Below are 26,847 nucleotides of genomic sequence, written 5' to 3'. Positions count from 1 at the left end.
TTATTTGCTTCAACATGTTAATTATTTCGGTAGTTTCTTGATTTAGGAAATAATGTAAAATAGAGAAATTCGAAAATAAAACTGTTCTTGATGGACTATGTAACTGCGGATAAATATTTCGCAGCGGATAAAAATAATAAAAGGTATACATTTTTACATCGCTAAAGAAAATAAATTATTGCACATTTAAAAAGTGTCACATTTAAATAAATTAGTTTATGGCATTATTTTCTACTTTTTACATCGCTAAAGAAAATAAATTAGCATAAGTGTCACATTTAAAAAGTACTTTTCTAAAATATACATTTTTAATTAAAATAAAACAACACAAATTAAAAGGACTCTATGAACGCTTCCCCCGTGTCACAATCTGAGCGGAGCTTCATCAATTACACGAACACGAGACTCAACAACCTGGAATCCAGGACTCCCAAGAGCCCATCACATAGCACATAACACAAAACAGGATGAGTTTATATTTATGAGTAATCATTTTTTTAAGATTAGATAAACTAATTTAGCTAATCCTAAACTCCCCTCAATAACGTTCTTTAATATTTTCCAAAATTCTTAATTATTTGTTACTAACTTCATTTTATTTTCAAAACAACTTCTCCTAATTAACCACTAAGTTTAATTATGAAAAATAGTGATTTAAACTCCCCCTAAACTCATCTAATAGTAAGGATTAAGTAGTCTAAAGATTAGGGATAAAAAAGGATCAACAAAACTGCACAACAGCACAAGACAACACATAAAGCTTTGGAATTACTGCAATTTTCGCCTGGGGTGAAATTGCTTCGCTTGGGGCGAAAACAAACCATAAGTTGAGCTATGAGCATCAGATTGAGACGCGCAAATATGCGTTAGAAATCTAAGGAAAAGAGCTATAACCTTCATGTTGACGACAAAAGACAATTCATAGCCCAAGAGGGTAAAAAATCACGTTTTATCTTCGGACATTATAAAAAGACAGTTTCTTACACTAAAAAAACCCAAATTTTATTTTCCAAAAACCCAATTTAGATCTCATTAGTCCCTAAGACTTCATTAATCAACACACATGATATTTGGACCTCAACAAACATCATTCCTACAACAATCAACACCAAATCATCAAGATTCATCATTAATTTCATGAATGTGCCTATACATTCGCACCTCCCATAAATGAATTACACCCCCTAATCCTAGCCCAAACTAAGAATTCCTAATTAAAACAATTAATTAGACACGCATAAATAAACCACATGGAATAATACAAAAAATAACACTGATGCAAAATTGGGTTGTTACAGACTACGAGAATTACTGATTTGTTTCTCTTTTTATTTTGATTAGCCTTGTAAACAAAAAAAATTACTTCTGGGATAATTGATAGGGGTGGACAAAAACCCGCAAACGACCCAAACCGAGCAATCCAAACAGGAAAATGGTCAAGCGGGCAGGTTGCTACGGATCGTCAAGTTGTTAGTCACACATTTTCAATTTTAGACTGGTAAATTAGGCGGGTTCGATTTTCTAAAATCAACCCAGCGGTAACCGAACCCTTCCGAATTACATAAATCGTAAGCTTTTGTTTCTTTCGAAAGTGAAAACATTTTTTTTGGACTAAAACATAACATTCATTCAAATAGATAGATACATCTGATACAAGCACAAATTCAATAGCGCTAAAAACGAAAAGGATGAATATGCGAACAAACTCACAACATCCAAGTTAATAGCATAAAACAGCATACTCAAGCCTACAAATAATGTGACAAAATAAAAGTTATCGAAATATTCATGTATTCAGATCTTCATCGTTGATAACCTTGTCATTGATTGAATCTGTAGTTGATCAAAGTAGACCTGTCAATCTGAACCAAACGAACACCGTAAAAAACAAGAAAGCAAACGAACACCACACGAAGACGGGATCAAACAAGCCAAACCACGACTCTGATACCACTTGTTGACGAGTCCGGGGGAGCTCGTGAAAAATAATGAGGTCATTGCTTCAGGATCACAAAAGAGGGAGACACCACATCTCCACCTAAAACCTTAAGGCATAAGGTTAATATGTCACCTCACTATCCAACATTCTTTCCATACATAGTCGATGTGAGACTTAACCACTCACCATTAAAACCCAACAGGTCATGAGTTGCAGAATGTCAAGATACCGACTTCATCTCTCGATCCATCACCAAATACCCAAGATATGCAATAGAAAATAACTGCAACATGTGATGATTCTTGCTAGCAATCATCAGCAACATACACACAAGGAAAGAATCAAGACAAGAGGTTATGCAATGAAATGATCTCCATAACCTCTAGGTGTGGGTGAACTACTCACACCTAGACATGATAATTAACCTAAAAACTAAACAAGAACAAGAACAAAACAAAAAATAAACTAAGATAACTTTATTGACAATATAGAAATGTTACAATGTTTGCTTGATGATATTACAAGCGAAAGATACCCTTTATATAGGCCTTAGAAACTAAAGAATTCGTGGGGAAGGGATAACTGCACCATAACTAATAATAAAATGGGAAAATCAAAAGCTAATACTGACTTTTGCCAACTGCATAGCTTGCCACGACCAAGTGGCTCATTGGCACGGCTGTGGGGATGTTTCCAGAAGCGTTTCTCCCAAATGTTGTGTTTGTCACGACCGTGTGGAGCTTTGACACGTCCGTCATAGGTCTTCCGACTCTTGGATCTTTATTTTTCTCAAAATTAAGTCTTTGGCCTTCAATTTCCACTTATCCTTCATTAAGAAAGCTCTCCTTTAAAGCTCATATGATGACTTAATCAAATATCAACCAAAATGGGCCTAGAAAGTGCACATTTCCACTTGTTCAAGTGTTTGGACCTACACATTTTAAAACATAGGAAATGAAGTGAAATAGTTTCAATAACTAGTTCGAATATAACAATCACTACAAGAAAATACGGGATTAGCTACGACGGCGTTTTTAGCTAATTCGTAGCTAATCTCTAGTAAAACAGAGTCAGCTACAGATTTGTTGTGAATTAGCTATCGTATAGGGCGTAGCATGGATTGGGCGGCAAATCATCTACCAAAAAATTTCCTAGCTAATTTGCAACTAATATACAATAAATCCTAGCTAGTTCCCAATTAATACCTAGTTAAATAATATTCAAAAGTTTGTCTTTCCTAACTAAATCGCTAGGATATTGTCACAACGATTTCGCAATAAATCTCTAGCAACATATTCCTAGCTATTTCGCAACTAAATCCAAGCTTTTTAAATTTATTATATAATTATAAAATGCCTTTATTTTTAAAACTGATTAGGCTAGATTCATAAAGCTTAAATCATTCATCATTCCTATATTGATGCTAATACTGCATAATACAAAAAACTCCAAATTCATAAAGCTAGGAAAACCCTATGTGATTGATTTCTCCACATATAATTGAACTAACTTCTTCACATATTTAATCATTAGCAACAAAATAATAAAGGCTTAAATATGTGATAAGTCCCTGCAGTTTCACCTAGTTTTGGTATTAGTCCCTGCAGTTTTTTTTGTTGGTTTTTCATCCCTGCAGTTTGAAACAATTTTGGTATTAGTCCCTCTGTTACTTCCAGCCGTTACAAAAAAGAGCACTTAACGGAGTGCCACGTGGCCCAATCAATATAAGCCACGTGGCACATTAAAAAATACAACTTTAAAATTTTTTTAATGTAAAGAAAGATAAATGATTGCATAAAAGAGGGGTTTGGCTTAGTGTCTCCTTCTACTTCGTGAGTAGCAGCCATGGCCATGGGAGAGAGATTTTGTGACCTTCATTTTCTTCAACAACAACCAACTTCTTCTTCTTCTTCTTCCACACCACCATCCAACTTCATCTTCTTCATCAACCACACCACCACCACCACTACGAACACCACCACCACAACCACAACCACCACCACCACGCTTAACTCTGTCATTTTTTAAGCTTCAATTTAAAGCTTCAGTTTATTCATTATCCTTTATTGTCTATGTTTAAATCAAAATGAAATTACTTAAAATAAAATTAGATTTATATAACTCCTCCACGTGGCTTATAAGGATTGGGCCACGTGGCACTCCGTTAAGTATTCCTTTTTTGTAACGGCCGGAAGTAACAGAGGGACTAATACCAAAATTGTTTCAAACTACAGGGATGAAAAACCAACAAAAAAAACTGCAGGGACTAATACCAAAACTAGGTGAAACTGCAGGGACTTATTACATATTTAAGCCAATAATAAATCTAGTAAAACCCCATTTCATTCAACAAAGTGACGTAAATCAAGGTTATGTCAAACTAAAATAACATAAGTGCAAATTCTGCAACATCCCTATAAATGAAGGTTTCAGCTATTTCAATAAACAAAATTGAAAATTAACAAGATTGTATGATGGGTACCAGACATTGATTGAGCATCTCTGATTCTAACTACATTCAGGTCATGTATCATCATAGTTTACAGATCCTCATCCACAAATCAAACAAAAGCATGCAACATATACAATGAAGAAGCTATTATATGCTACTAATCTAGACAATATAGAGCATAACATACAATATTGCCGAACTGTATAACTCCGAGAATTCTGGTGGAAGATATCCGGATAAGTTATTATTGTCCAAAAGCCTGTAACGTCAAGTCAACAAGTAGACACCACCTTAATACAAAAACTTGATGAGAATCAAAACTAATAATTCGACTTCTTTGGTCACGATCTTACAAGAGTTTCAATGATGTAATATTGCCAATCTCTTTTGGTATTGCGCTTGTCAGATTGTTCCACATGAAATCCCTTCAAGCAAAAAACAATGAAGATATATTAGCATGGTATAACATTACCATTTATCCTTCTGATACATATACTTTGGTTCAAAATAGAAAACTAATTCTAGTTTGCTGCACATTGATCCACCCTAATTCTAGTTCCTCATCAGTTTGTCCATGGGATCAATCAAACTCTTTTTTATGTCAACCAGTGCTTAATATATGAACCATTGATCCTACACACAAACAAAAAAATACCTGAGTTAAGCTATACTAGTTAAGTCTTTCCAAACACAATGTCATTGTACAAGTCAAGAAAACCTTAAATACCAATTCTCTCAAATGACAAGATCTCCTCTGTAATCACTCATCCCCTCTATTTTCGATACCAGATATTGTAACTTGAGACGTGATAGAAGATTTACCATATCTAATTCAAAGCAAGTACAAAGTATGTCTCTTTTCGGGAAACTCGAGGAAAATGTATCAAATTTAAAGTGAAACTCTAGTCAGAACAAAAAATCGTTAATAAACAAAAAATGCTAATTCATAATGAAACAGTAATAAGTAAGTAATAACACTTACCAAGTCAACCCAGCAAGTTTTGTGCAAAAATCATTGAATTCTTTAGATGGGCCATCACCATTGAGGAATATGTGGAGTTCCATTTCGACACACCGTGCAGGCATGTAGCAACGTACCTGTTTTCTTGTCTAAGAATTGACAGTAACAGCATCTACACATCATAGTATCTAGCATGTAGAAGTGTTAAACTAAAAAGTTACATCATTAAATACCATAGTGCATACTTAATTACAACTGTGTGAGCAGCTAGATTGACATCCCATGCCAGAGTTGTTGTGCAGACAAGTACCTAAAAGCACCACAATGCATACTTAATGAAACAAGAGGCAAATTCCGAAAGTCTAGATTGAAAACTAGTGAGATAAGCTCTGCCTTCAAAAGTCCATGAGAGAAAAGCCTCTCAGTCAGTCCTCTATCTGAACGTAACATCATAGCATGATGAATACCCATGCCAAATTCAAAAAGTTGAACGAGATCCTTGTTTCTTGATTTAATGACTTCTTTCTGGAATGCATAAAAAGAAAATCTATAACTCGTAAGTATAACAGATATCACAATAAAAATCGGGAAAAAATGTTTATTCTAACAACCTTCATAAAGAAATAATGTGGATTTGTGTCATTATTGAAGAGTTCCAAGTTTTCTTCCATTCGTGCAAGTTCAGCCTGTTGAACATGACATAAAAATAATGATGCTGAAAGCAAGGCATGGGGCAGAAACTATCTGTTCATATAGACCAAGTGTATAATACAAAATAATGGTTTCAGCAAACCTGCAATATAAGGAGAAAAAATTTCAGATCAAATAACGTGACTATATAAAACTTCTTAAATGACAAACCAGTTTCTAAGCAGTCTTTGCAGTGTCTTTTCGTGAACAAACAAATACCATTGCCTGATGACCTTGCCTAATAGAGCCTAGAGGCCACACTGCCACTAGTCACATAAGGGCAAACTAAAAGTATGGAAACAAATTAATACTAACATGAAACATAAATAAGAACGCCAACCAAATGTGGAAGAGGCCACACTGCCCCGACTCTTAAAGCATAGTTCAACAAATTTGAGCTTATATATTGGATAAACAATGCCTTATACCATATAACCATATCATCAATGTAATATACTACTCTGTTGTAGCGTAGATTTTGGGACAAAACTAAAAGTTCATATATTAACTAACTCTAAGTCAAAATCGATCAGAGACAAAGAACGTTAGTGTCACTGTCGGTCTTACATATCCAAATGTAGTACCACATACACAAGCCAATCAAGTTTATTAACCTGTTTTGCAACTCATGCAAATGATAATCACACTAAATCAAGTGAACTTTATTGTCACTGTCAGTCTTACATATCAAAATCAACACCAAATTCATATGATCCTATGTGCATAATGCACAAAATATTCAACGAAACACTGAGCCTGCGTGCCGGGCGACTAAACACATTATAAAAATTATAAAAAAGCAAAATCAAGTTCATAAACGTTCAAATTAACACCATAACAGTGTAATTCTGCAGTGTATAACACACGGTCACTATTAGTGTCATATATCAATCAAGTTCATTAACATTCAAAATCAGCAACAAATTCCTATGATTCTATGCACATAATGACATAATAATACACAAAATATTCAACTAAACACAATATAAAACTTGGAAGAAAAAAAACCTAGAACAGAATCAAGTTCATAAACATTCAATTTAACACCAAAACAGTGTGATTCAATACAAAATGATTAACCTAGAAACAGTTAATAAATACAAATACCTTGACGAAATTTTCCAGAACATTTTCACCAATTGCAAGTCTTTTCGAATCTCTTCCACATGTTATCACAAAAATCTCAAATCAACAACCGGCAAAACACACACAAAATCAAAATAGATAAATAAATAATTAAACAGTTAAATTAAACAGAAAATTCGTGTACCTTCAGTAATTGACAAAATCGACGAAAAACCTAGCAATGGCGAAAACTGCTGTAGCGGAAGGAGTTAGGAGTCTGTTACTGTTAACGGAGAGAGGAGAATCGCGACGAAATGGAGTAGTGATAAGTGGTGTCAGGATTGTTCATGGAGGAAGGGATTTGGATCGAGTTGTGATTCCGGCGGAGACATTTCCGATCTGCGGCGGTGGAATTTCTCTCTTTGTTCATGGAGGAAGGGATTTGGATCGAGTAGTAAAAATTGTGTGAAGTGAAGTGAGAGAGATTCTAAAACCGTTAGGTTGGAGAGTTTCTCGAGAGAGTGCTTTTGTTTTTATTTCTTTCTTTTCTTTAATATTTTTTGTTGGAAAAAAAAATGTTTCTGATCAATTAGTAATAGTATAAATAAATAGTAATAACTGTTCAAAAGTTCTATTTGTAGCGAAAAGTGGCTTTTGTAACTTGAAATTAACCACAAATACAGTTTGTAGCGAAATTGGCGTAGCTAATCTGATATTTTCTTGTAGTGAATGTGGCTATGACGGAAGCAACGGGTCTCAGAGAAGCAATTCATTGTGGAAGAGAACCTCCTCAGCAACATCATAATCGAGCTTGACGCTGCTAATATCGTCAATGCCTTCAATCGCGAAAGCTTCCCCATAACCAATTGGGGTCAAATTGTTCGCGCTTGTTCTAGGGATTGCGCTATTTTGGGTTAGCAGAATGGGAAATCAGGCTTCTCATGCCTTAGCTCGATGGGCCAAAACTGATCCAAATAGGGTCTGGTCCACAAATTTTCTCCTTTGTATCTTAACTCATATCCAAAACGATATGGGAGATGTAACCTAATTAATTTCTCATTTAATGATATTTGTTTTGTCTAAAAAATAAAATAAAAATAAGCAATATTTATGTTTTTGATGAGAATAAGCAAGATTCATTGAGTAAAACTACTACTAAAATCATGCATATTTTAGAGGTGCCAAAGTATTTATAGGTTGAAAATAGATAAAATATTGTCGCATATTCGTAGCATATTTTATGTGTCGTTACAAATATTTTTGTCATCCTTATTGAGCTTTTGAAATATCGATGTCATACTAAGATCGATTAAATAATATTTAAAAGTATAAAATTCATGAATAGTTCTTGAACTAAAAAAAATAAATAGAAATTACACTTATATTTACGACAAGAAATTTGACTTATAATGATAGATAAAAACAGTAACTAAATGACCAAAATCCGTAGGTAGAAAACATATCCTCATATTTATCATGGTCGCCCAAAAACATATCAATGATGTTTAAATTTCAATTTAGCTTGGTCACCAAGTTTAACTTTAAAATAAAAAGTTTTAATTTTAAATCAAAAGAAAATAATAAGACTAATTCAACAACAATGCCCTTTACACTCTTAATATGAATAACTGGAGTGTGTGTAGTTTGAACTATGACTCTACATATACAATGCGCTATACCTATCAACTGTGTCATGGTCACGGGGACTCTTGAATTAACAATTCTTATTACAATGAAATAAAAAAAAAATGTTAATTTTTTTAGTGTACTTAACCATTTAAGCCCAATATCTTGGTTAAATTGTTGAATTTAAATTATGTATAAGTATTTCGGTAAATATAACGATAATTAATGTGAATAATATAGTTTGGTTTGGTTACCCATTTAATGTTATGTTATTTAATGTTTAATTATTCTATAGAATTGACACTTCTCATCAAAGGTGTATTCGACTTTGACACAACATAGACACATGTAATTTGAAATTTTGAATTGTCATTTTTTAAAAAATTTATTCGTGATAACATGTCCGCGTGTATGTTTATACTTCACATATGTTGTCTAACGAAATTTAAATTCTCCAATCAATTGGACACCAGCACCCCTGGAAAAAAAAAAGGTCTGATTTTGCATGAGTAATATGGAAGGAGAGAAAGTTGAGAGTTCTCCACATCCGTAGGAGATCATGGCACGTGCTTTCCTAAATCCATTTCACCGGAGGGAAAACAGAATAAACAATGTCAAGATCATTGCTTGGAGGTGGTTGAAAGCGAAGAAATCTCGCTGTTTTGTATTGACATTTAGTAGCACGCCTTGTACTTGAGCGATATTGAGTTTGATATATTCATTTGTCGAAGATTGGAGGTTGATATACAGATCAATGACTTTAAAATGTTATTTTTCAGTCTGATATAAAGATTGGTGACTTTGATAAATATTCAAAAATGATTTTAATACTAATTGAGGCAAGCATTTTCCTTCTGCTAGGTTGTGGAGTCATTCAAGTTTAAGCATTTCCCTTACTAATTGAACAGCTTGTGGTTTTTGAAGCTAACTGAGCGTCCCTTGTCGATCAATGCTCCCATTTGTGCAAACTGCAAAGCCGAATACTTGGATGCTTCTTCATTGGTCTTTCTGAATGAATACTTGGATGGTAACTCGAAGGTGTCAAGCCGAATTCTAAACTGTACAACTTTTCGTTTTAAAATCCAAGTGGTCCTAAACCTGAATTATCAAACATCAACACTGTCATCCATAACAGAAAAAGATATTATAGTAGAGCATTTAATTAGTCGATATTTGGATTGACGATGTATCATCAGTTATAGCTTTGCAACGGATGTGCAAGGTAATTCTTTTGAAACTTTAGAATGTAGTTTCTGCACAATTCTGATTGAACAATGTGATTCTGTTAAATTCACCATCAATCTAAACTTGATAATTTGAAATGAGTGGCCTTTACAGTACCTGAACTAGTCATGGGATTTCTAGGCATAGCCATGGGATTGCTAGGCATAGCCATGGGATTTCTAGGCATAGCCATGGGATTGCTAGGCATAGCCATGGGCTTTCTACGTGGTAATGGTCGTTGTAGCTCCATGCGGTCGATCACAACAGCATTTGCTGTTAGAAATGTCTTGGCCACAGAAGCTGCATGCTCTATACAACATCTAACTACCTGCACCAATTTTCAAAATATATAATACATAAATGCAATATTATACTATCTTCCTGACTAAATATAGGACCTCTAAGACAAGAGGATCGTACGAGAGAACATAAGTAAACGAGTTTATGACAAATATACTAATTATTTTTCCTTATAATACCTTTGTTGGATCTATGATTCTAGCCTTCATGAGATCCTCATAACAGTCTGTAGCAGCATTGTAACCAAAATTCATATTATCATCTGATAAAACCTGCATGACATAAGATATGATGTTGAGTTGAATTAATTAAACCTTACAGAAGATCCAAAAGTATAATTCATAATCAATCTCTTACAGAAAACAGTTTCTCAACATCCTCAGGACCTTATTTATGACAACATTGCCATTTACACCAGCATTTTTTGCTATCTTTCTAGTAGGATAGCTCAAAGCTCTTTTGAAGATTTCAGCACCAATCTACAGATAACATTACGAATAAGATTTCCATCTTTTAAAATCAACAAAAGGGAACAAATCAAAAAGAATGCTTGCAGAAGATGGTCACTTCATATTGAAGGCGTTTCTGGTATCCGACACTGATACAACACAAACACGTGCTTACATTCAACATTCCATTTTTTCAAATTATTACTGGTGTCGATGTGTCAGTGTCGTATATCTAGTTTCTGTGTATGAAACATAGATCATCAGTGTCGTGATGGAGAACTTTGCTTCATTGACACAAAAAAACAACATGATGATGGAGAACTTAATTGTATGAAACAGATAAAATACCTTTTGCTCTTCATTGTCAAGGAGATCTTTTATGCTATCCACCTTTTGAGATAGCCTTAAAAGGCTACAGCCACCACCAACTACTACACCTTCGTCAATTGCCGACTGCGAAGATCCAAATTTGACCATAGAAAGTTAACTATCAATGATTTCAACTAACCTCATTAAAGTCAAGAAAAGGAGATACCTTTGTTGCATTTAAGGCATCCTCCATTCTTAGTTGTTTATCCTTCAACTCTACTTGTGTTTGTGCTCCTACCTATAATTTACATTTCAGGTTCTGAAATTTAAATGAACTATATCTTAAAATGGAAAATAATTTTTTAAATTATAGTACAGCATATTAAAATAAAATGAATGAAATTCATATTACCTGAAGAATGGCAATGCCCCCTGATAATCTTGCTATCCTTTCATTTATTATATTCTTTTGGAAATTTTCTTCAGTATTCTGCAAAATATGTTACTTATTATACAATGATCAAGTGATAATTTTCAAATCGGAAAGTTCTCTCCGAACCTCAATAAGGGTCTTTAGTTGAGACACCCTCTTTTCAACAGCTTCTTTAGTACTGCCATCAGTGACTACTAAGGTAGAATCTCTTGTTATGACAATCTTGGTAGCTGAACCAAGCACATTCATACTAGCCTTTTCTAAGGTGAAATTCATATCTTCTCTTATTACGGTACCTGAAATGTTTGAAGAACGCAAGAGAGTAAATATAAATAGAGAATGAATAATAAAGACTATGATTAGAAGCTAATGATGCTTTCTTCCACAATGTATTTTACCATATTGATGAAAATGAGAATTAGTACTTCATTTTTTTATCTTTCCTATTCATGTTGTTAAGAAGTTGAACAAACATGTTTGTATTTCCTCTATTATTGGATAAAGGTTAATACGAACGGAGCTGCAATAGGGTCCCTTGGTCCAGCTAGAGGTGGTGCTATTTTCCGAGATCAAATGGAATCGGTTCTTGGCTGTTTTGCAATTGATTTATGCATAACTGGTTCTCTCATTGCTGAAATTTGTGCTGTCATGACTGCGATTGAAGTAGATCTCAGTACAAGCTGAAAGCATCTATGGTTAAAATGTGATTCTTTGTTAGTTTTCAATGCCGTCGTCTATGAATTCACTTCCTTACTCTTATCTTATCCGTGCAATTCAACGTCTAAGAATTTTGGCTTATGCAAATATAAGTCTTAGAATTTGGAGTTAGGCCTACTCAACCTGGCTTATATGGTAAGAATTGCCCCTACTTTATAAACATATATTCAGACCATCTTGCAATTGATGCGAGACTTCTTAACAGCATGTATCTAAGAATTTGACTCAAAACACTTCCAGTGTACCATATTCTTAACCAAATACAGACATATACAACTAAATATCACCAAAAATAATGTAAGCTTCAAAATTAATTTGAATAATTGATCTTATACCTCCAGTCAAGATGGCAATATCTTCTAAATAGTGAGTCTTGCGTTCACCAAACGCAGGAGCTTTAATAGCAGCAACTTTAAGTACACCCCTAAGTTTATTTTTAATAATTGGAGCAAGTGCATCCTGCTCAATTCCCTCTGCAACTATCAAAATTGAATACTTCTCTTTCACCGCGCTATTCAATATGTTAAGTAGCTCCTTTGGATTTGTGATCTTTTTGTCAACTAATAGCAACTGCAATAAGAAATTCATGCACAATCTGATTATTTTATAGAATTCATGTTAGGCTTTTTATATACTAAATTGTTATACCTTGCAGTCTTGAAGTTCAACTGTCATCTTTCTTCGATCTGTGACGAAGTATGGAGACATATATCCACGATCAAATTGCATTCCTTCTACTATCTCTAGACTATTGTCAATGCTCTTTCCTTTTTCAATTGTCACTACTCCTTTTCTTCCTACTTTATGCAAAGCCTCGGAAATCATGTTTCCCACTATATAATCGTTCCCTGCGCTTACTGCTGCAACATCTTTAAGTTCATGATCCTCAACCTACAAATGTAACCAATCTTGCTGAATTCATAACTAAATCATCATCGGATGTCAGATGATATGTTCATGTGGTGTTAGCTCAGTACTAAGAGTTTGACATTGTAACTGCAAATCTAACCAATGTTGCCGAATTCAGCGAGACTTCCCAACTACAAGCCGAAAATGAAAGGCAGCAAAATCCATAACTAAAATCACCATCTGATGTCCATACTAAGAGTTTGACATTTTAATCTCTCAAGGGACGAACTTCAAATTCCCTCGATGAAGGTTATAAAATAGGCATTACGCCAATATAAAAAATATTAATTTCTCTTTTCTTCCATTGTTTCTTTAAAAAATGAAACCAGATAATTTTGATTACGATTCTAAAATCGTCCATTTATTCATCCAGAAGTTTCATACAACAAAAATCTTCCAGAAGTTTCATATAACAAAAATCAATAGAAAAGTACTAGATAGTAGAGCTTACTTCTCTAGACATCAAACTAAGTTCAGAAACAAGTGCTTTTGCTGTCTTCTCAATCCCGCGAGCAATTTGGATAGGATTCATTCCAGCTGCAATAACCTACAAGAGAACGAAAAGGCCACAAAATTCAAGAAGACCCTTTATTATCTTGGGAAATTTTAGTATTGTTACATATATGTTATATTTCCATTAAAACCTTAAAATATGGTAACATCTATAATGTATGGCATGTTATATGTACCTTTGTTCCCTCTTTGATTAAGCCATGAGCAAGAATAACAGAAGTAGTTGAGCCATCACCAGCTAAGATATTGGTTTTTGCACCTGCTTGTCTTACCAATTTAACTCCAACATTTTCCAATGGATCTTCCAATTCAATCTGAAACAACATCAGCACAAAACATGTTATTAGACCTAATTGAAGTTATTAAACAACACAATCAACAATAAAAGTAACCTCCCAATTTTGAACAAAATAAGAACCAACATAAAAGTAAAAAGGATTTCTAAGCAGAAGTTCCATGGTTCAATTGGTTGAAATTAACATAACCACTAACATAAAATACATTTCTCTATCCAATCAATATTTGTTTGCATTGTGAATCAATTATGATCGTTAGATCATTAAAATTGTTGTACTACAAAACTTCTATTTTTTTGAAGACTCGGTATCCGGCCCAAGAACAGACTAATCTGAGGGACATTAATCCCACCTTGCACTAACAGAGGTCCCATTTAAAATAAGATTTCGTTCTGTTTAGACTGACCCATCACCAAAATTGACATGAGAAGGATTCAAACGTAAGACCTTGAAAGAAGCACGCTCTAAGATACTAAGCCTTCACAATCAGGCCAACAAATGTGGGTTAGGCAATCGTTGTGCTTTGGTGAAAGTGTAAAAATTTAAACGGACAATGTATCACTTAAACCCAAATAACATATCAAAATATAAAGTTGAACTCAAATAGACAAGGTAAATAGTGAATTTTCATAGAACAATTACCATAATTAGCTATGAAGTATGAAGCATGGTCCCAGTGTCGGACATGCGTCAATGTCGGACACCAACATGACACCGACACTTTTAATTGCACTGAATTATGTCATTTTTTCAAATTATTATCGGTGTCGACGTGTCAGTGCTAATTAGAAGGAAGAAGCAAATGGGTGATGAGTGAATAACTAAAAAGAAAGAAAGAAAAAAACCTCTTTGAGAACAGTCTCTCCATCATTTACAATCTTGGGTGGTCCATACTTGTTATGCAACACAACATTTCTCCCCTTAGGACCCAATGTAACACCAAGCAGCTCTGCCACTAAGTCCACCCCTGCCTACACCACAATAAAAAATTCACTCAGTCACTTTGTGAAAATAAATGAATAAACTAAATTTGTTAAAATAAAAACAAGTTTAGAATCAATTATACAAGAAGTTTCTTTGTGGTTGAACCATCATGGTTGAAATAAAGATCTTTGGACATAGCTCTTGTGTTTAGCACAGAAAAAGTTGAAGCTCGGGGTCTAGGCACTGACGATGGATTTGCAAAGGAGAGTGTAGCAGAGAAAGGGGATGGAGAAGAAGATGCCATGGTGGATAAGAGTGTAAACTGTAAAGAGAAGAGATATCTCTTACAGTATTTGTTAAAGAAAAGGTAAAGGAAAAATATCTTTCAACTAATTTTGGCGCTATGTAAAACAGCTCTACATTTTTATTTCTTTTTGCTTTTATATTTTCTTTTTCTTTAACCTAAATTGTACTTTTGACCTCTAAGTTTAGAAAACTTGTAATTTTGGCCCCCTAATATTTAAAATAGTATTTTTAGCCCCTATATTTGTCCCAGTTTGCAAAAGACCAATTTTGACAAAATTAGCGTTGATGTGACAAGTCACTTAAGTGACTCAGCCGTCACGTCAGCTTTTTTTGCCACCTAATAAATAAAAAAAATTAAAAATAAATGGAAGGAAGTCACTCAAAATCGATTCTCAACCTTCCATTTTCATTTCCCTCGCCCACCATGCTTTCACTCAAAACTCCTCTGTTTTCTCCGACAGCCCCAAGCCACTCCCCACCTCCATAATCACCACTAGTAGGGGTGTACGTGGGCCGGATTGGGTTGGGTTTGACCAAAACCCGAACCACATAGGATACTCCGGATTGGGTCGAGGAAAATAACCACCCGTTATAACATTGGGCCGGGTTGGGTAAATCCACTAATTTCCGGGTTGGATTGGGTTGGGTAGTGGGTTACCCAAATTATTTTTCTATTTTTTTATATTAAATATTTAAATGTCGAATCATCCTATTTTTTCATAAAAATAACTGAACCATATTATTTTCTTGAAAAATAGTGTAACTTTTCAACTATGAAAAATAATCACATATTTTTCGTGTAAACCCACTAATTTACGGGTTAGATAGTTTGCTACCCAAATAATTTTTTTTGCTTTTTTTCAGAGGCGTCTCGCACACATGTGCGAGGTGTGCGATGGCATCGGGTCTCAAAATTTTGAGGGCCTCAACTCAAAATTTTGAGGTCCTATAATATTACTTATATATTATTTATACCTATAAAATATCAAATGTATATTAATAGATTAAATTTTAGGCTCTAAAATAATAGTTATATATTGTTAATGTTCATAAAATATCATATGTATCAATAGATTAGTTATCTATAATCGTTAATATAGTTCTAGTCCATTTTAATCTTTGCATACAATTTGATCTTAGATTAGGATGTTCCTTTTTGACTTATATACAAAGATAATTATTTTGTATTTCTTGTTCCATTTAATTTAATGAAATTGATTTAATATTGATAATTTATATGTTTATAAGATTGATTTTTTTTTATATTATATGCAATTTAAATCAACAACTTTTTTTTATTTTTTTTTTATTAAGGGGTCATTTTTATATTTTGCACAGAGTCTCATAAAATTCGGAGACGCCCCTGCTTTTTTAATATCAAATGACTAAATGATGAATTATAATATATATTCATGAAAATTATTCAAGTTTTTCTTTTTATTTTTTAAATAGTGCGATAAATTATCATATTTGTTTATAAAAATTATTCAATCTTTCTATTTTCTTAAAAAATAGTATAACTTATTTTCAATATAAAAAATATTTAATGATCAAATGGAAAAATCTTTAGTATTTTCATAAAAAATATTTCAAAAAACATAGCACTAGTGGGTAAGTGGGTTTTTTGGGTTGGGTCCGGTTTTACCCGTAACCCAACTTTTTTTATGGGTTTTTCATTTTTGAAATCCATACCCACCCACTTGCCCGACCCAACCCACTTTTTTGGGTTGGATTGAGTGGGTTTGACCGGGTCAACCGGATTTGCCCGACCCATGTACACCCCTAACCACTAGCAACCAACATAACATTAGTTCTGCTTCATAAAGGAGGCAAACATAGATGGTAAAAGTGCGATTTTAATTATTAGAGTTCCAAAATTGCAATTTTTAAAATTTAGAGGATCAAAAGTGCAATTTAGGTTTTTTTTTTTTTTTTTTTTGTAATTTCTTTGAAATATTTTAATGGTATTTAAAATTATCATTAGAAAAATATTTCAACTAGATTAGCACCTTACTTTTTTTATTACTAATATTTTGCCATTTATTGAGAATTTCTATTTTTTTTTTCTTTGCAAAATACTAATAATTTCACTATGCATACAATGTCTAAAGTAGAAACCTCTACCTCGAAGGATAGTGATGGAGGACAAGGAAGGATAGTAATGTCCGTCTCTACCTCGTAGTCTAAATGCTCTTAAATTTTTTTTTAAAAAAAAATATAAACCTCTTCAATAATATGAACATTGATTTGTCTTTAAACCTTTTAAATTTTAAGCAAAATGTTTATAATATAAAAAATTAAACAAATTTTTTGAGTAAGCAAAGTTAAATAATTCTTTTCAGAATTATGGGTGATTAGAATTAGCTTTTAATGATGTAATAATTTGTACTTTACAATCTATAATATTTTTTATTTGTTTTTCATATATATTTTCGTGCGTAAATGTTTTAGATATATACAGCATAGTATGGATCACTTATGAAAAATATTTTAAAATAAAAATTTATAAGATAGTTTTAAATATACTTTTGTGCTTTTAAATATAGTTATTTTTCATTTTAGTACTTTTCTTAAAAGTATTTTTTGTTTAATTTTCATCTTTAAAATGTCAGAGACGATCGACTTTTGGTTTTGATGACGTTAGTCCAACATTAAAAAGAAGAGTTTTTGTTTTCGTGCTTCTCATTTCTTCTCACTTGTTTTGCGAAAATTCGAAAATACTTTGCTTGAACTCTTAATTCAAACATATTTTTCCCGTAGAAGGTGAACATTGAAAAAGAAAGGCATGTTTAAATCCAACTTACCCCGATATAAAATTATCTTGACATAACACACGATGGAGCTCAAGAATTCGAACACTTACAATCAGTTTGTATTATAGAATGTGAACTATATCCACATATACACGAGCTCGACCACTTTCCCCTCATTCTACAAGTTCCTAAAAAATTACAAACTTCTCCAAAATCCCTAAAATTTAAAACCCTGGTCAAATCTTTTTTTTTCTTCTTCAATGGGTGGTTGAAAACCATCTCATAAAGTGGGTTCAGGTAGGGTTCACTGAAGGTTAAGGTTCACGCATATTTGTATGACATAATATAACCTTCAGTGAAGGACCTTAACTGAAGGTTATATTATGTCATATAAATATGCGTGTTTTTTAATAGTCTTTGTATTTAATTTTAGGGGACTTAAGAGCATTAAGACATTAGATTAGAGTGCTAAGATGTCAAGTAACCCTTATTAACACTAATAATCCTATGCCCCATTGCTCATATATACATATACATATACATAAAAGGATAAAATAAAAAAATCCTATGCCTCATAGATTACAAAATAATATTTAGAGAAGTATATATTACTTAAGCTTACTCGGTCACAAGTAGAGCTAATTCTAAGAAACTTACTACTAATGTCATCAGAAAATTCATAATATTCCTTAAAAAATTGCAACGATAATTTTCCTACACGTGATAAAGGGCCCGGGTTAAGTTTTTTTTGAATATATAAAAAAGAAGTCAAGAAGTAGATGTGCAAAGTGGCTCTTTTAATATGCATTCAAGCATCATGATCTTTCAAGTAGCTAGAGACTTCTCTGGTGAGATTTCAATTCATATTTCCATCTTCTAATATTTGTAATATTTATCTTTTTTTTTTTATAAGATGTAATATTTATCATTTAATTCATATATAAATTAATTGAAAATGTTTTTAGACTATCACAAATAATGTTTGATCATTAAAAATATTTAACTTTTATCGTAATTAGTTGTGGTAAATTTTTTTTAAACTCCTATATTTATGTACTTCACAAAATTTGATTGTTTTGTTGTTAAAATAACATTTAAATATTGCAGTGAACTAGAAAAGAAAAAAAAAGGAAATTTTGAGGCTCTCCATTAAAAACCTATAAAAGAAGTTTGGTGGAATCATGGAATTCTCTAACCAGTTCAAAGAATCATTTAGGTATGGTGTTATTGCTGGGTATTGTTTCGCTGCAACTTTTGTCATTGTTTTTTATTTGTCCTATTTTCTACCCATACAACTTATCAAGATTTGGAAAATTAAGATCATTGGACATAAGAAAACAGTTGAGATGAGCAAATTGCTTATTCAGGACTTCAGACTGGAAAAGATAAAAGAGGTATGTATTCCATCCCTTGTGCATCTCTCTTTCTGGAATTTGGATTATGTGCAGTTAATTTGACAACATGCGGTCAACAAATATGAAAAGTTTGATAAAGATTAGACGGTCTATATTTTAAAATCTATTTTAATTATAAAATTTAATTTTAAGATTTGAACTGTCTGATCTTAATCAGACGGTCTACATATGACCGACCGTACTACAAACAATATTTTTTGACTACACTCAACCTCAATTCCTCTTTCTGAACATTTTTATAGGGTTAATTGGTTAAAATATTTTTTTAATCTTATAAAATTTCAAAATTTTGTTTGTAGTTCGGATAGGATTTCCGATTTATAATTGGTGGAAGAGATTGTTTTAATCATAAAACTATGTTTAACACTAGAGTCATCCGATCTCAAACGAATGATCTGTATTTAATATAGTTTGAAACCGTGTAAATAATTTACAGCAGACAATCATCATCCATTTATCGTTCGTATAAATTTTATCAACTTTGTAGATATATATTTAAAATATTATAAAATGTTTCTCCATAAATAATAGGAGTAATTGTCTATCTATATAAGAATAGAAGATATTTATGAAATCTCCAATTTGCCCCTATTTTATTTTTTGACAGGTCATTGAATTCAGGGTTATTTTGTGTTTTTATTCAAAAGTTAGTACAAAAAACTTCTCATTATGTAATAGTTACTCATATTTTAACTTCCAGTTATTTTAACTTCCCAAAAAATTAAAAAATCATATTTTTGAAAAAATAAACTAAAATATTGATAGAATAAAAGCTAAAAAACTATATTGTTAACAATTTTATGTTATAACATATAAATTGTAAGTAACAAATAAAAATAAATAAAGTTTGTGAAATTTTTGTGTTGTCTACGTGAGTAAAAATAATAGTGTGTTGTTGTTATTTTTTATAATTAGGGTTTAGACTAAGTTTTTTTTTAGAAAGTGTTGGATTTGGACATGGACCAATGTTATAAGTGATAAAATAATAATAATAATAATAATAATAATAATAATAAGATGGGTCACAGGCCAACCCGCAAACCTGCGGTTTTAACCGTCCGTCCCACACGGGCAAAAATATAAACGAACCAGAATAAAATGGTCTTAAGTTCGTCCCGAGTTAAACAGGTCGACCTGCGGACCATGACCCATATACCCAGCTCTAATATTTATACTTATAATACAAAAAATCTACTATTTTTTGTGATACTCACGGAACTTGTGTTTTTACATATATTATGTTGTCTTTAAATGCAGTTTTGATCCCTCAAGTTTCACAATTGCTTGATTTTGGCCCCCCACGTTTCAATTGTTTGATTTTAACCCCCTAAGTTTCCTAATTTTATTTTAGCTCTCCAAGTTTCAATTGTTCGATTTTGGCCCCTAAAGTTTACTCCCTTTTGCATTTGGTAGCCCCCCGTTGAATTTTTTTGATTAAAAATTGGTTATGTGGCATTTTAAAATTAAATAAGTATTTAAAAATAAATAAAATGTTTTTAATTTTTTAAAAAATAAAAATTGTTTTTTTAAAAACTAAATTATAATTTTTTTTATTATATGTAGTTTATAAAATAATTTTGTTATATAAAAAAGTAAAAAAAAAATTATGAACTACTTTTTAAAAACTTTGTAAACTTTTTTTTAAATAAAAAATAATTATTAAACCTTTTATTAAAAAAAATAAAATTTTAATACATTTTTATAAAAGAAAATATTATTATTTTTTAATTTTTTTAATTAAAAAATATTTACATATTAATTTTTTTTTTTGTGATTTCTACAGAACTTAGATTTTTATTTATATATTAATTAAGTTGCCTATTTTGTTTTATTTTTTTATAATTTTATGGGTTATACTCATATTTAATACGGTGACCTAATTATTTTGATGATTTTTGTGAGACCTATATTTTCACTAACATATTAATATGATTGTCTATTTTTTAATAATTTTTACGGGACTATTTATACTCAAATATTTAATACACGGACCTAAGTTTTTTGATGATTTTTACACGACCTATATTTTTATTAATATATTAATAAGGTAGTCTATTTTACACGTTATCTATATTTATATACATATATTAATACGAAAACCTAAAATTTTTTATTTTTTACTATTTCATGTTATCAAGGACGGCAACGCGGCTACTCTCGTGCGGACGCACGGGTATCTCCTAGTTAATGTAGAATACAACTACTCCACACGAATGCACTATTAGGTAGGCTCTGTTGTTTGCATTTTATCATCCAAAAGAGCAATCCGCCTCTGCTACCTCAATCTGTCCCAACATAATATGAATATAAAAATACTAAAATAAAGGCAATATGAATATAAAAATATTTTTTTTTTTTGAAAAAACCAAAATGAGATATATATATATATATATATACCAAAAAGTCTTCTCAGCACAAGACGTACCAAGAGAGACTAAAGTAAGTTACAACCAAAATCAAAAGAAAACCAAAAGAAATTATACAAGGCCCAAACAAAGCATAGGACTAGACCACCAACTATGGCAGTTTAAAGCTAAAGTACTACTCGTTGCTTTCAACCACCTAAATGAAAAAGTCTTGATCTTGTCCAACATATAAAGTAAAGAATTCGCCGAGCCTTTAAACAATCGATGGTTTCTTTCGGTCCACACAACCCACACACAAGCAAGCCATATGAGTTGCATAAAAGAACGTCGAGCTCGAAGACCATGAATTGTCACTAAAATGAGTTCAATCTGAATACGCTATCCAAAAAACTTTGTTGTACATGAGACGGTCAAGCAAGAGGTGAAAAGTAGCAGATGGGTGTATACTTTGACTGTGTCATTTTTTTTTTTGTAAAAAAAGTAGAACACAAGTGATAAGTGCTAAATATTGGTTAAAATACATGTTTAAAAGGCACTTATTGAATGAATTTTGATAACAAATCCTTGGAATATAAATCACTTTTGATGTAAATATAGTGTGTACTAAGAATTTGTGCAAGAATTATCAAATCCAACCATTTTGTTAGGTTCATGCTGATACTAAGAAAAGAAACAAAATTCTGAAGCATTCGCTGCAGCGAAGCATCAGCGAGCATGCAGCGAACAAAGGCAGGGAGTTCAGGGTACTTGGCGAACACCCAGCGAACCTGCAGCGAACAAACTCGCTACAGCGAGGCCTCAGCGAACAAAGGCAGGGAGTCCAGGGTACTTGGCGAACACCCAGCGAGCATGCAGCGAATAAGCTCGCTGCAGCGAACACCTAGCGAGCAAAGGATGAGTCACAGCTAAATACACGTGTCAGCAAACCTCTTCAACTAAGCAACTTCTTCGCTTAGCGAACAAGGATTCGCTTAGCGAACAGGCCCATTTCAGAAGTCTATAAATAGCATTTTAGATCATTTTGTAATGAATATATAGCTAGCTAATATCAGATAGAAAAATACGATTTTTATAGATAGATCCTGTTTAGTAAGGTTTTGAAGGTGGATTCCACACAACTTGAGAAATCAAGCCCTATGGTCTTTCAATCCTTCTCATCTTCACTCTTTTGTAAGTTTATTATGGCTATTCATAGCTAAATCTCTTTTGTTGGGGTTGGATGTAATTAAATTATGATCATGAATCTAGTTTAACTTTGCTATATGAGTTTTATTTATCAATCAATATTAGTGATATCTTTGTTTTTATGCTTATCTCAAAGGATTTAAATGATATAGACATATGTTATTTGAATCAAAGATTTAGGATAATCACTTGTTAGATTTCAAAGTTTAGACATAGATTTTGGGATTTAATAGTCACCTAAAGTATTAAAGCTTAATACTATTTTATCGATTAATGATTCGAGATATCGGAAAATTAATAGATTCAATAGATTTCAAGACATATTCCGGACACGGATATGATCGACGAGTAATACGTGACGATATAGATTGGTAAATGAAATATATATATCGATAGTTAACGGATACATGTGAATGATTTGATAAATCCGATCCCAACAAGTTTTTATATCCAAAGTTTATTACGCACTTTCATATCACGATTTTACGTTACAAAACCAAATCGAAACAAACCCGCACTTAAAATCATGGAATTTGTATATTTACAATTAATATCGCACTAGTCCCTGTGGATACGATATAAAGAAAATACTTGCTTTTGTATTTCATCAACAAGCAGATAGTTTGAAAGTCAAACGTACCAAATTGCACTGTTCGTGTCCTTTACGCGAAAAATTATTCGCACCATATAGCAATGCCCATAGAGGCCAATGCCACGACTCCAGCCAAAACCTTAAGAAATTAGGTATATAAGGAACCTCAAGTGTGAGTCTCCCACACTAGGATCCACTCTCGCTCCCCCACCAAGTCGAATCCAGGCTCTATTACCACTAGGTGGGGGAGTTCGATGAAGTTGGAAGCAACAACGGGTCGATACTCCACATACACGAGAGAAATACACCACATCTCCACTGAAAACCTTAAGACATTTGATATATGAGTCACCTTTTTTTTGTCATAAAACATTAGAGTGCATTGGCATGATCATATATGACAGCTATGACATTCCAAATATGTTGGCATCCCATAACCACCATATACCATTTTGAGCACCTAATTACGTTGGAGTCTGCAACTGCTCGTTAAAAACCATTCCTAAAAAACCACAAAGGATAAAACCAAGGATAAAATAATGCAGCAGTAAACAACAATAAACAACAAAAAACTAATGAAATCTAAAATAAGCAAGACCATTAAATCACAAATGTAGTCTCTTTGAAGGAGGAACATTTTTCTACTAGTAAAAATTTGTGTTATCCAAATAGTCATTCTATTTACACAACAGTTTCCTTCATGATAAATGCGTGCCACTCTAAAATGCATGGATTTAACCAACTCCAAACAATTGAATCAGCGATTACGTAACTATAATGGGCCATGGAAGAGGATTGAAAAGCTAATTTAATCAGTTGGGAATCAGATTCAAAGCTAGAGACGTACGGTTCTAACCTTTAGAATGAGTCAAATTATATTCCAACATTTTATCCATTCATAGTCTATGTGAGACTAACCACTCAAATTTGAATTTAACAATCTCTCCTTCAAGTGTGAATCTCAACATCCTATATTTACTCCAAACTTCAGGAATTTACACCAAACTTCAGGATTTGCTATCGCTCTCCCAGCAAGTCAAATCATAACTCTAACACCACTTGTTGGAGAGTCTAAGAGAGTATTAGGAGCAACAACAAACTAATACTCCAGGACTTCATTAGAGGGAAATGCCAAATCACCACCTAATACTTTAAGGTATTAGGCAATTGAGTCACATCTCTTATATGTGCATCATTTTTCACATTCATTATCGATGTAGGAGGAACCACTCACATTTAAATCCAACAATTTGGAATCTTTCTCTGATGCTAAAATGGTTTTCTCGGAAGCCTAGATAGAATTCACTCACAATATCTTAAAAAGAACACTCAAGTTTACTTCAATCTTGGAAGTAAATACATAAATGGATAGACTTTATTTATATTAATCCAACAGACCAAATTACACTTGAAATAGTAGTAGTAGTAGTAATTAACGGACCAATGAAAATATGTTCTTGTAAAAATAGAAATTGTCAAATAGAGTGATTTAAATAATGGTGATAATGGAGAGACAATGCAATTTTGATTATAGCATTATAGATGTTTGCATTTAGATCAATCACTCATGTTTTAATTTAAGCTATAGGATTTCATTAAAAAGATTTTGATGTAACTATATTATAATTGAAAGGTTTTTTTTTATTGCTATTAATCATCTTTTTATTGGGGCCTATCATGTACAGAAACTAAAGAAAAATAGACAAAAAGCCAAAATCTTGCCTATGGAGGAGTTGCTAGAGAAAAGAATACAGGTAACTGTGATTTTTCCAGACATTAATCTTATTATAAAAAAATGACATTTATACATAAAAATAACATAATGTTATTGTCTTTATTGTTTTTTGGATGAATGATTTCACCAGATCAATAAAGTTGGAAGATTGACTTATAGAATGCACTTCACAAAACTCTGTCATGCAACAGAAAACTTTAGCATGAACAATGTCATTGGGTTGGGAGTAACTGGTATAATGTACAAGGCAACTCTTCCAAATGGTTGTTTCTTGGCAGTTAAGAAACTACATGATTCTCAATTGTCTATCAAAACGTTTGAGTTAGAAATAATGATTTTGGGACAATACAATCATAGAAACATAGTTCCTTTGATTGGTTTTTGTATAGAAGAAGGAAAAACAGAAATTTTTTTGGTGTATAAATACATGTCAAATGGAAAGCTTTCTGATAAGTTGAATGAAACTACAAAATTAGGATGGCAAATAGTTATCAAAATTGCACTTGGAGTTGCAAGAGGTTTATGTTGCCTCCATCATAGCCTGCATATGGTTCATCTCAATATAAATTCTGATTGTATCTTGCTAGGGAAAAATTTTGAGCCAAAAATATCCAATTTTGGAGGAGCCATGTTTATGAATAATGATTTGAACAAAAACATAGGACTTGACAAGAAGGATGTTTTTGACTTTGGTTGTCTGCTTTTTGAGCTGATTAATGGGAAGAAATTTGGCCAAATATGTGAATATAATCAAGTAAAAATGTTGGAGGATGACCCTTCTAGATTCTGTGATGCAGTGGATGAATATATAAACAAGATAGAATTTGAAGATGAGGTATATACTCTTCTTAGAGTAGCACGTGAATGTGTTCATCCTTTATTTGAACAAAGGCCTACTATGTTTAAGGTGTACAACAAGATATGCAACATATGGGAGAAAGATAAAATTTGTGAAAATTCTGACTTCTCATTTATAGATTCTGTTACTCCTACTGTTAGCCTAATATCTAGCCAGCCAGATATCTTGCAATCAAGGATTAAAGGTGTAAAGTTAGACAATCAAGGATTGTTATTTTAATAAGGTTGCGATTTGTTACCTACAATATGTACCTTTGATTTGTTAACTAAGGACTAATATTGCTTAATTTAAATGATAAAGTGAATTGTTCATTTTAGAGAAGTCGTATTCATTTCAAAGATATGAATTAGCTCTGAATTAACATACTATTAAGAATTGATTTTGTTGAACTTTTGTGTGTGTGTGCACACACACAAACTGTATTACTGTATGTTAGTATATGTTATGTCCGAAATAAAATTGTTTTGAACAAATATTTGAGACCAAGATATTAAATCGCTCTTTTCAAGATGTTTAGGTAGCACAATCTAAAATTGTGAAAACATACTACAACCATATAGCTTGGTTCACATTGCAGACGAGAAAAGAGTCAAACTTGATGACAAGAGCGAGAAGTTCATCTTCGTCGGTTATGATCAAACCTGAAAGGGTTACAAGTTGTACAACCCATATAACAAGTTGATGCATGACCAGTTTGTAATGGCGCATGACCAGTTTGTAATGGCGTCATATGAAGAGTTGCATCGTGTCCAATAAGGACCAATTTGCATTTGATGCAGACTTGTAAGGTAATTCTTTCTGTGATTTGAATCAAACATTGAGAGCATAT

At 32.4% G+C, this 26,847-nt stretch overlaps 2 protein-coding genes and 1 long non-coding RNA gene across 10 annotated transcripts; 1 reads left to right on the top strand and 2 right to left on the bottom strand.

The window, feature by feature from the left end:
- Positions 1–4,288: 4,288 nt before the first annotated feature.
- LOC123911600 lies at positions 4,289–7,664 on the bottom strand. 6 transcript variants are annotated; one of them, XR_006810587.1, is made up of 5 exons: positions 7,313–7,664; positions 7,150–7,201; positions 5,964–6,145; positions 4,745–5,877; positions 4,289–4,650 (listed from the first exon to the last, which is right to left on the bottom strand). It is a non-coding gene; the product is annotated as an uncharacterized LOC123911600 (long non-coding RNA). The 6 variants fall into 6 exon arrangements; XR_006810586.1 differs by having other exon boundaries at positions 5,964–6,038; XR_006810590.1 differs by lacking the exon at positions 7,313–7,664 and having other exon boundaries at positions 4,745–5,024; positions 5,374–5,877; positions 5,964–6,038; positions 7,150–7,291.
- A 1,790-nt stretch (positions 7,665–9,454) lies between these two features.
- On the bottom strand, positions 9,455–15,219 carry LOC123911599 (ruBisCO large subunit-binding protein subunit beta, chloroplastic). 2 transcript variants are annotated; one of them, XM_045963058.1, is made up of 14 exons: positions 14,950–15,219; positions 14,729–14,854; positions 13,764–13,901; positions 13,526–13,621; positions 12,814–13,056; positions 12,501–12,735; positions 11,575–11,744; positions 11,428–11,505; positions 11,242–11,313; positions 11,055–11,159; positions 10,644–10,736; positions 10,437–10,529; positions 10,075–10,285; positions 9,455–9,831 (listed from the first exon to the last, which is right to left on the bottom strand). In XM_045963058.1, exons 1-14 carry the CDS (start codon positions 15,109–15,111, stop codon positions 9,809–9,811), a joined length of 1,845 nt encoding a protein of 614 aa, XP_045819014.1. In that variant the 5' UTR covers positions 15,112–15,219; the 3' UTR covers positions 9,455–9,808. The 2 variants fall into 2 exon arrangements, 1 of the variants encoding a protein (XP_045819014.1); XR_006810584.1 differs by lacking the exon at positions 9,455–9,831 and having other exon boundaries at positions 10,144–10,285; positions 10,615–10,736; positions 14,950–15,201.
- A 3,754-nt stretch (positions 15,220–18,973) lies between these two features.
- Positions 18,974–26,332, top strand: LOC123911597 (probably inactive leucine-rich repeat receptor-like protein kinase At5g48380). 2 transcript variants are annotated; one of them, XM_045963055.1, is made up of 4 exons: positions 18,987–19,082; positions 19,171–19,260; positions 25,110–25,178; positions 25,290–26,250. In XM_045963055.1, the coding sequence occupies exons 2-4, from the start codon at positions 19,213–19,215 to the stop codon at positions 26,235–26,237; spliced, it is 1,065 nt and encodes a 354-aa protein (XP_045819011.1). In that variant the 5' UTR covers positions 18,987–19,082; positions 19,171–19,212; the 3' UTR covers positions 26,238–26,250. The 2 variants fall into 2 exon arrangements, with proteins under 2 accessions (XP_045819010.1, XP_045819011.1); XM_045963054.1 differs by having other exon boundaries at positions 18,974–19,260; positions 25,290–26,332.
- The last annotated feature ends 515 nt before the right edge of the window (positions 26,333–26,847 follow it).

Source organism: Trifolium pratense, linkage group LG2 (assembly GCF_020283565.1).
Source record: "Trifolium pratense cultivar HEN17-A07 linkage group LG2, ARS_RC_1.1, whole genome shotgun sequence".
Lineage (NCBI taxonomy): Eukaryota > Viridiplantae > Streptophyta > Magnoliopsida > Fabales > Fabaceae > Trifolium > Trifolium pratense.
Note: the sequence above shows the minus strand (reverse complement) of the source record. Positions and strands in the feature narration are given on the sequence as shown.

Excerpts from the sequence above, each read along its gene's own strand:
- LOC123911599 (XM_045963058.1), bottom strand. The coding sequence starts at position 15,111 with ATGGCATCTTCTTCTCCATCCCCTTTCTCTGCTACACTCTCCTTTGCA. Across the intron at positions 14,855-14,949 it reads CAACCACAAAGAAACTTCTT|GCAGGGGTGGACTTAGTGGC; the intron begins GTATAATTGATT and ends ATTGTGGTGTAG. Across the intron at positions 12,736-12,813 it reads TTGAACTTCAAGACTGCAAG|TTGCTATTAGTTGACAAAAA; the intron begins GTATAACAATTT and ends TTCTTATTGCAG.
- LOC123911597 (XM_045963054.1), top strand. The coding sequence starts at position 19,048 with ATGGAATTCTCTAACCAGTTCAAAGAATCATTTAGGTATGGTGTTATT. Across the intron at positions 19,261-25,109 it reads GACTGGAAAAGATAAAAGAG|AAACTAAAGAAAAATAGACA; the intron begins GTATGTATTCCA and ends TATCATGTACAG. Across the intron at positions 25,179-25,289 it reads TGCTAGAGAAAAGAATACAG|ATCAATAAAGTTGGAAGATT; the intron begins GTAACTGTGATT and ends TGATTTCACCAG.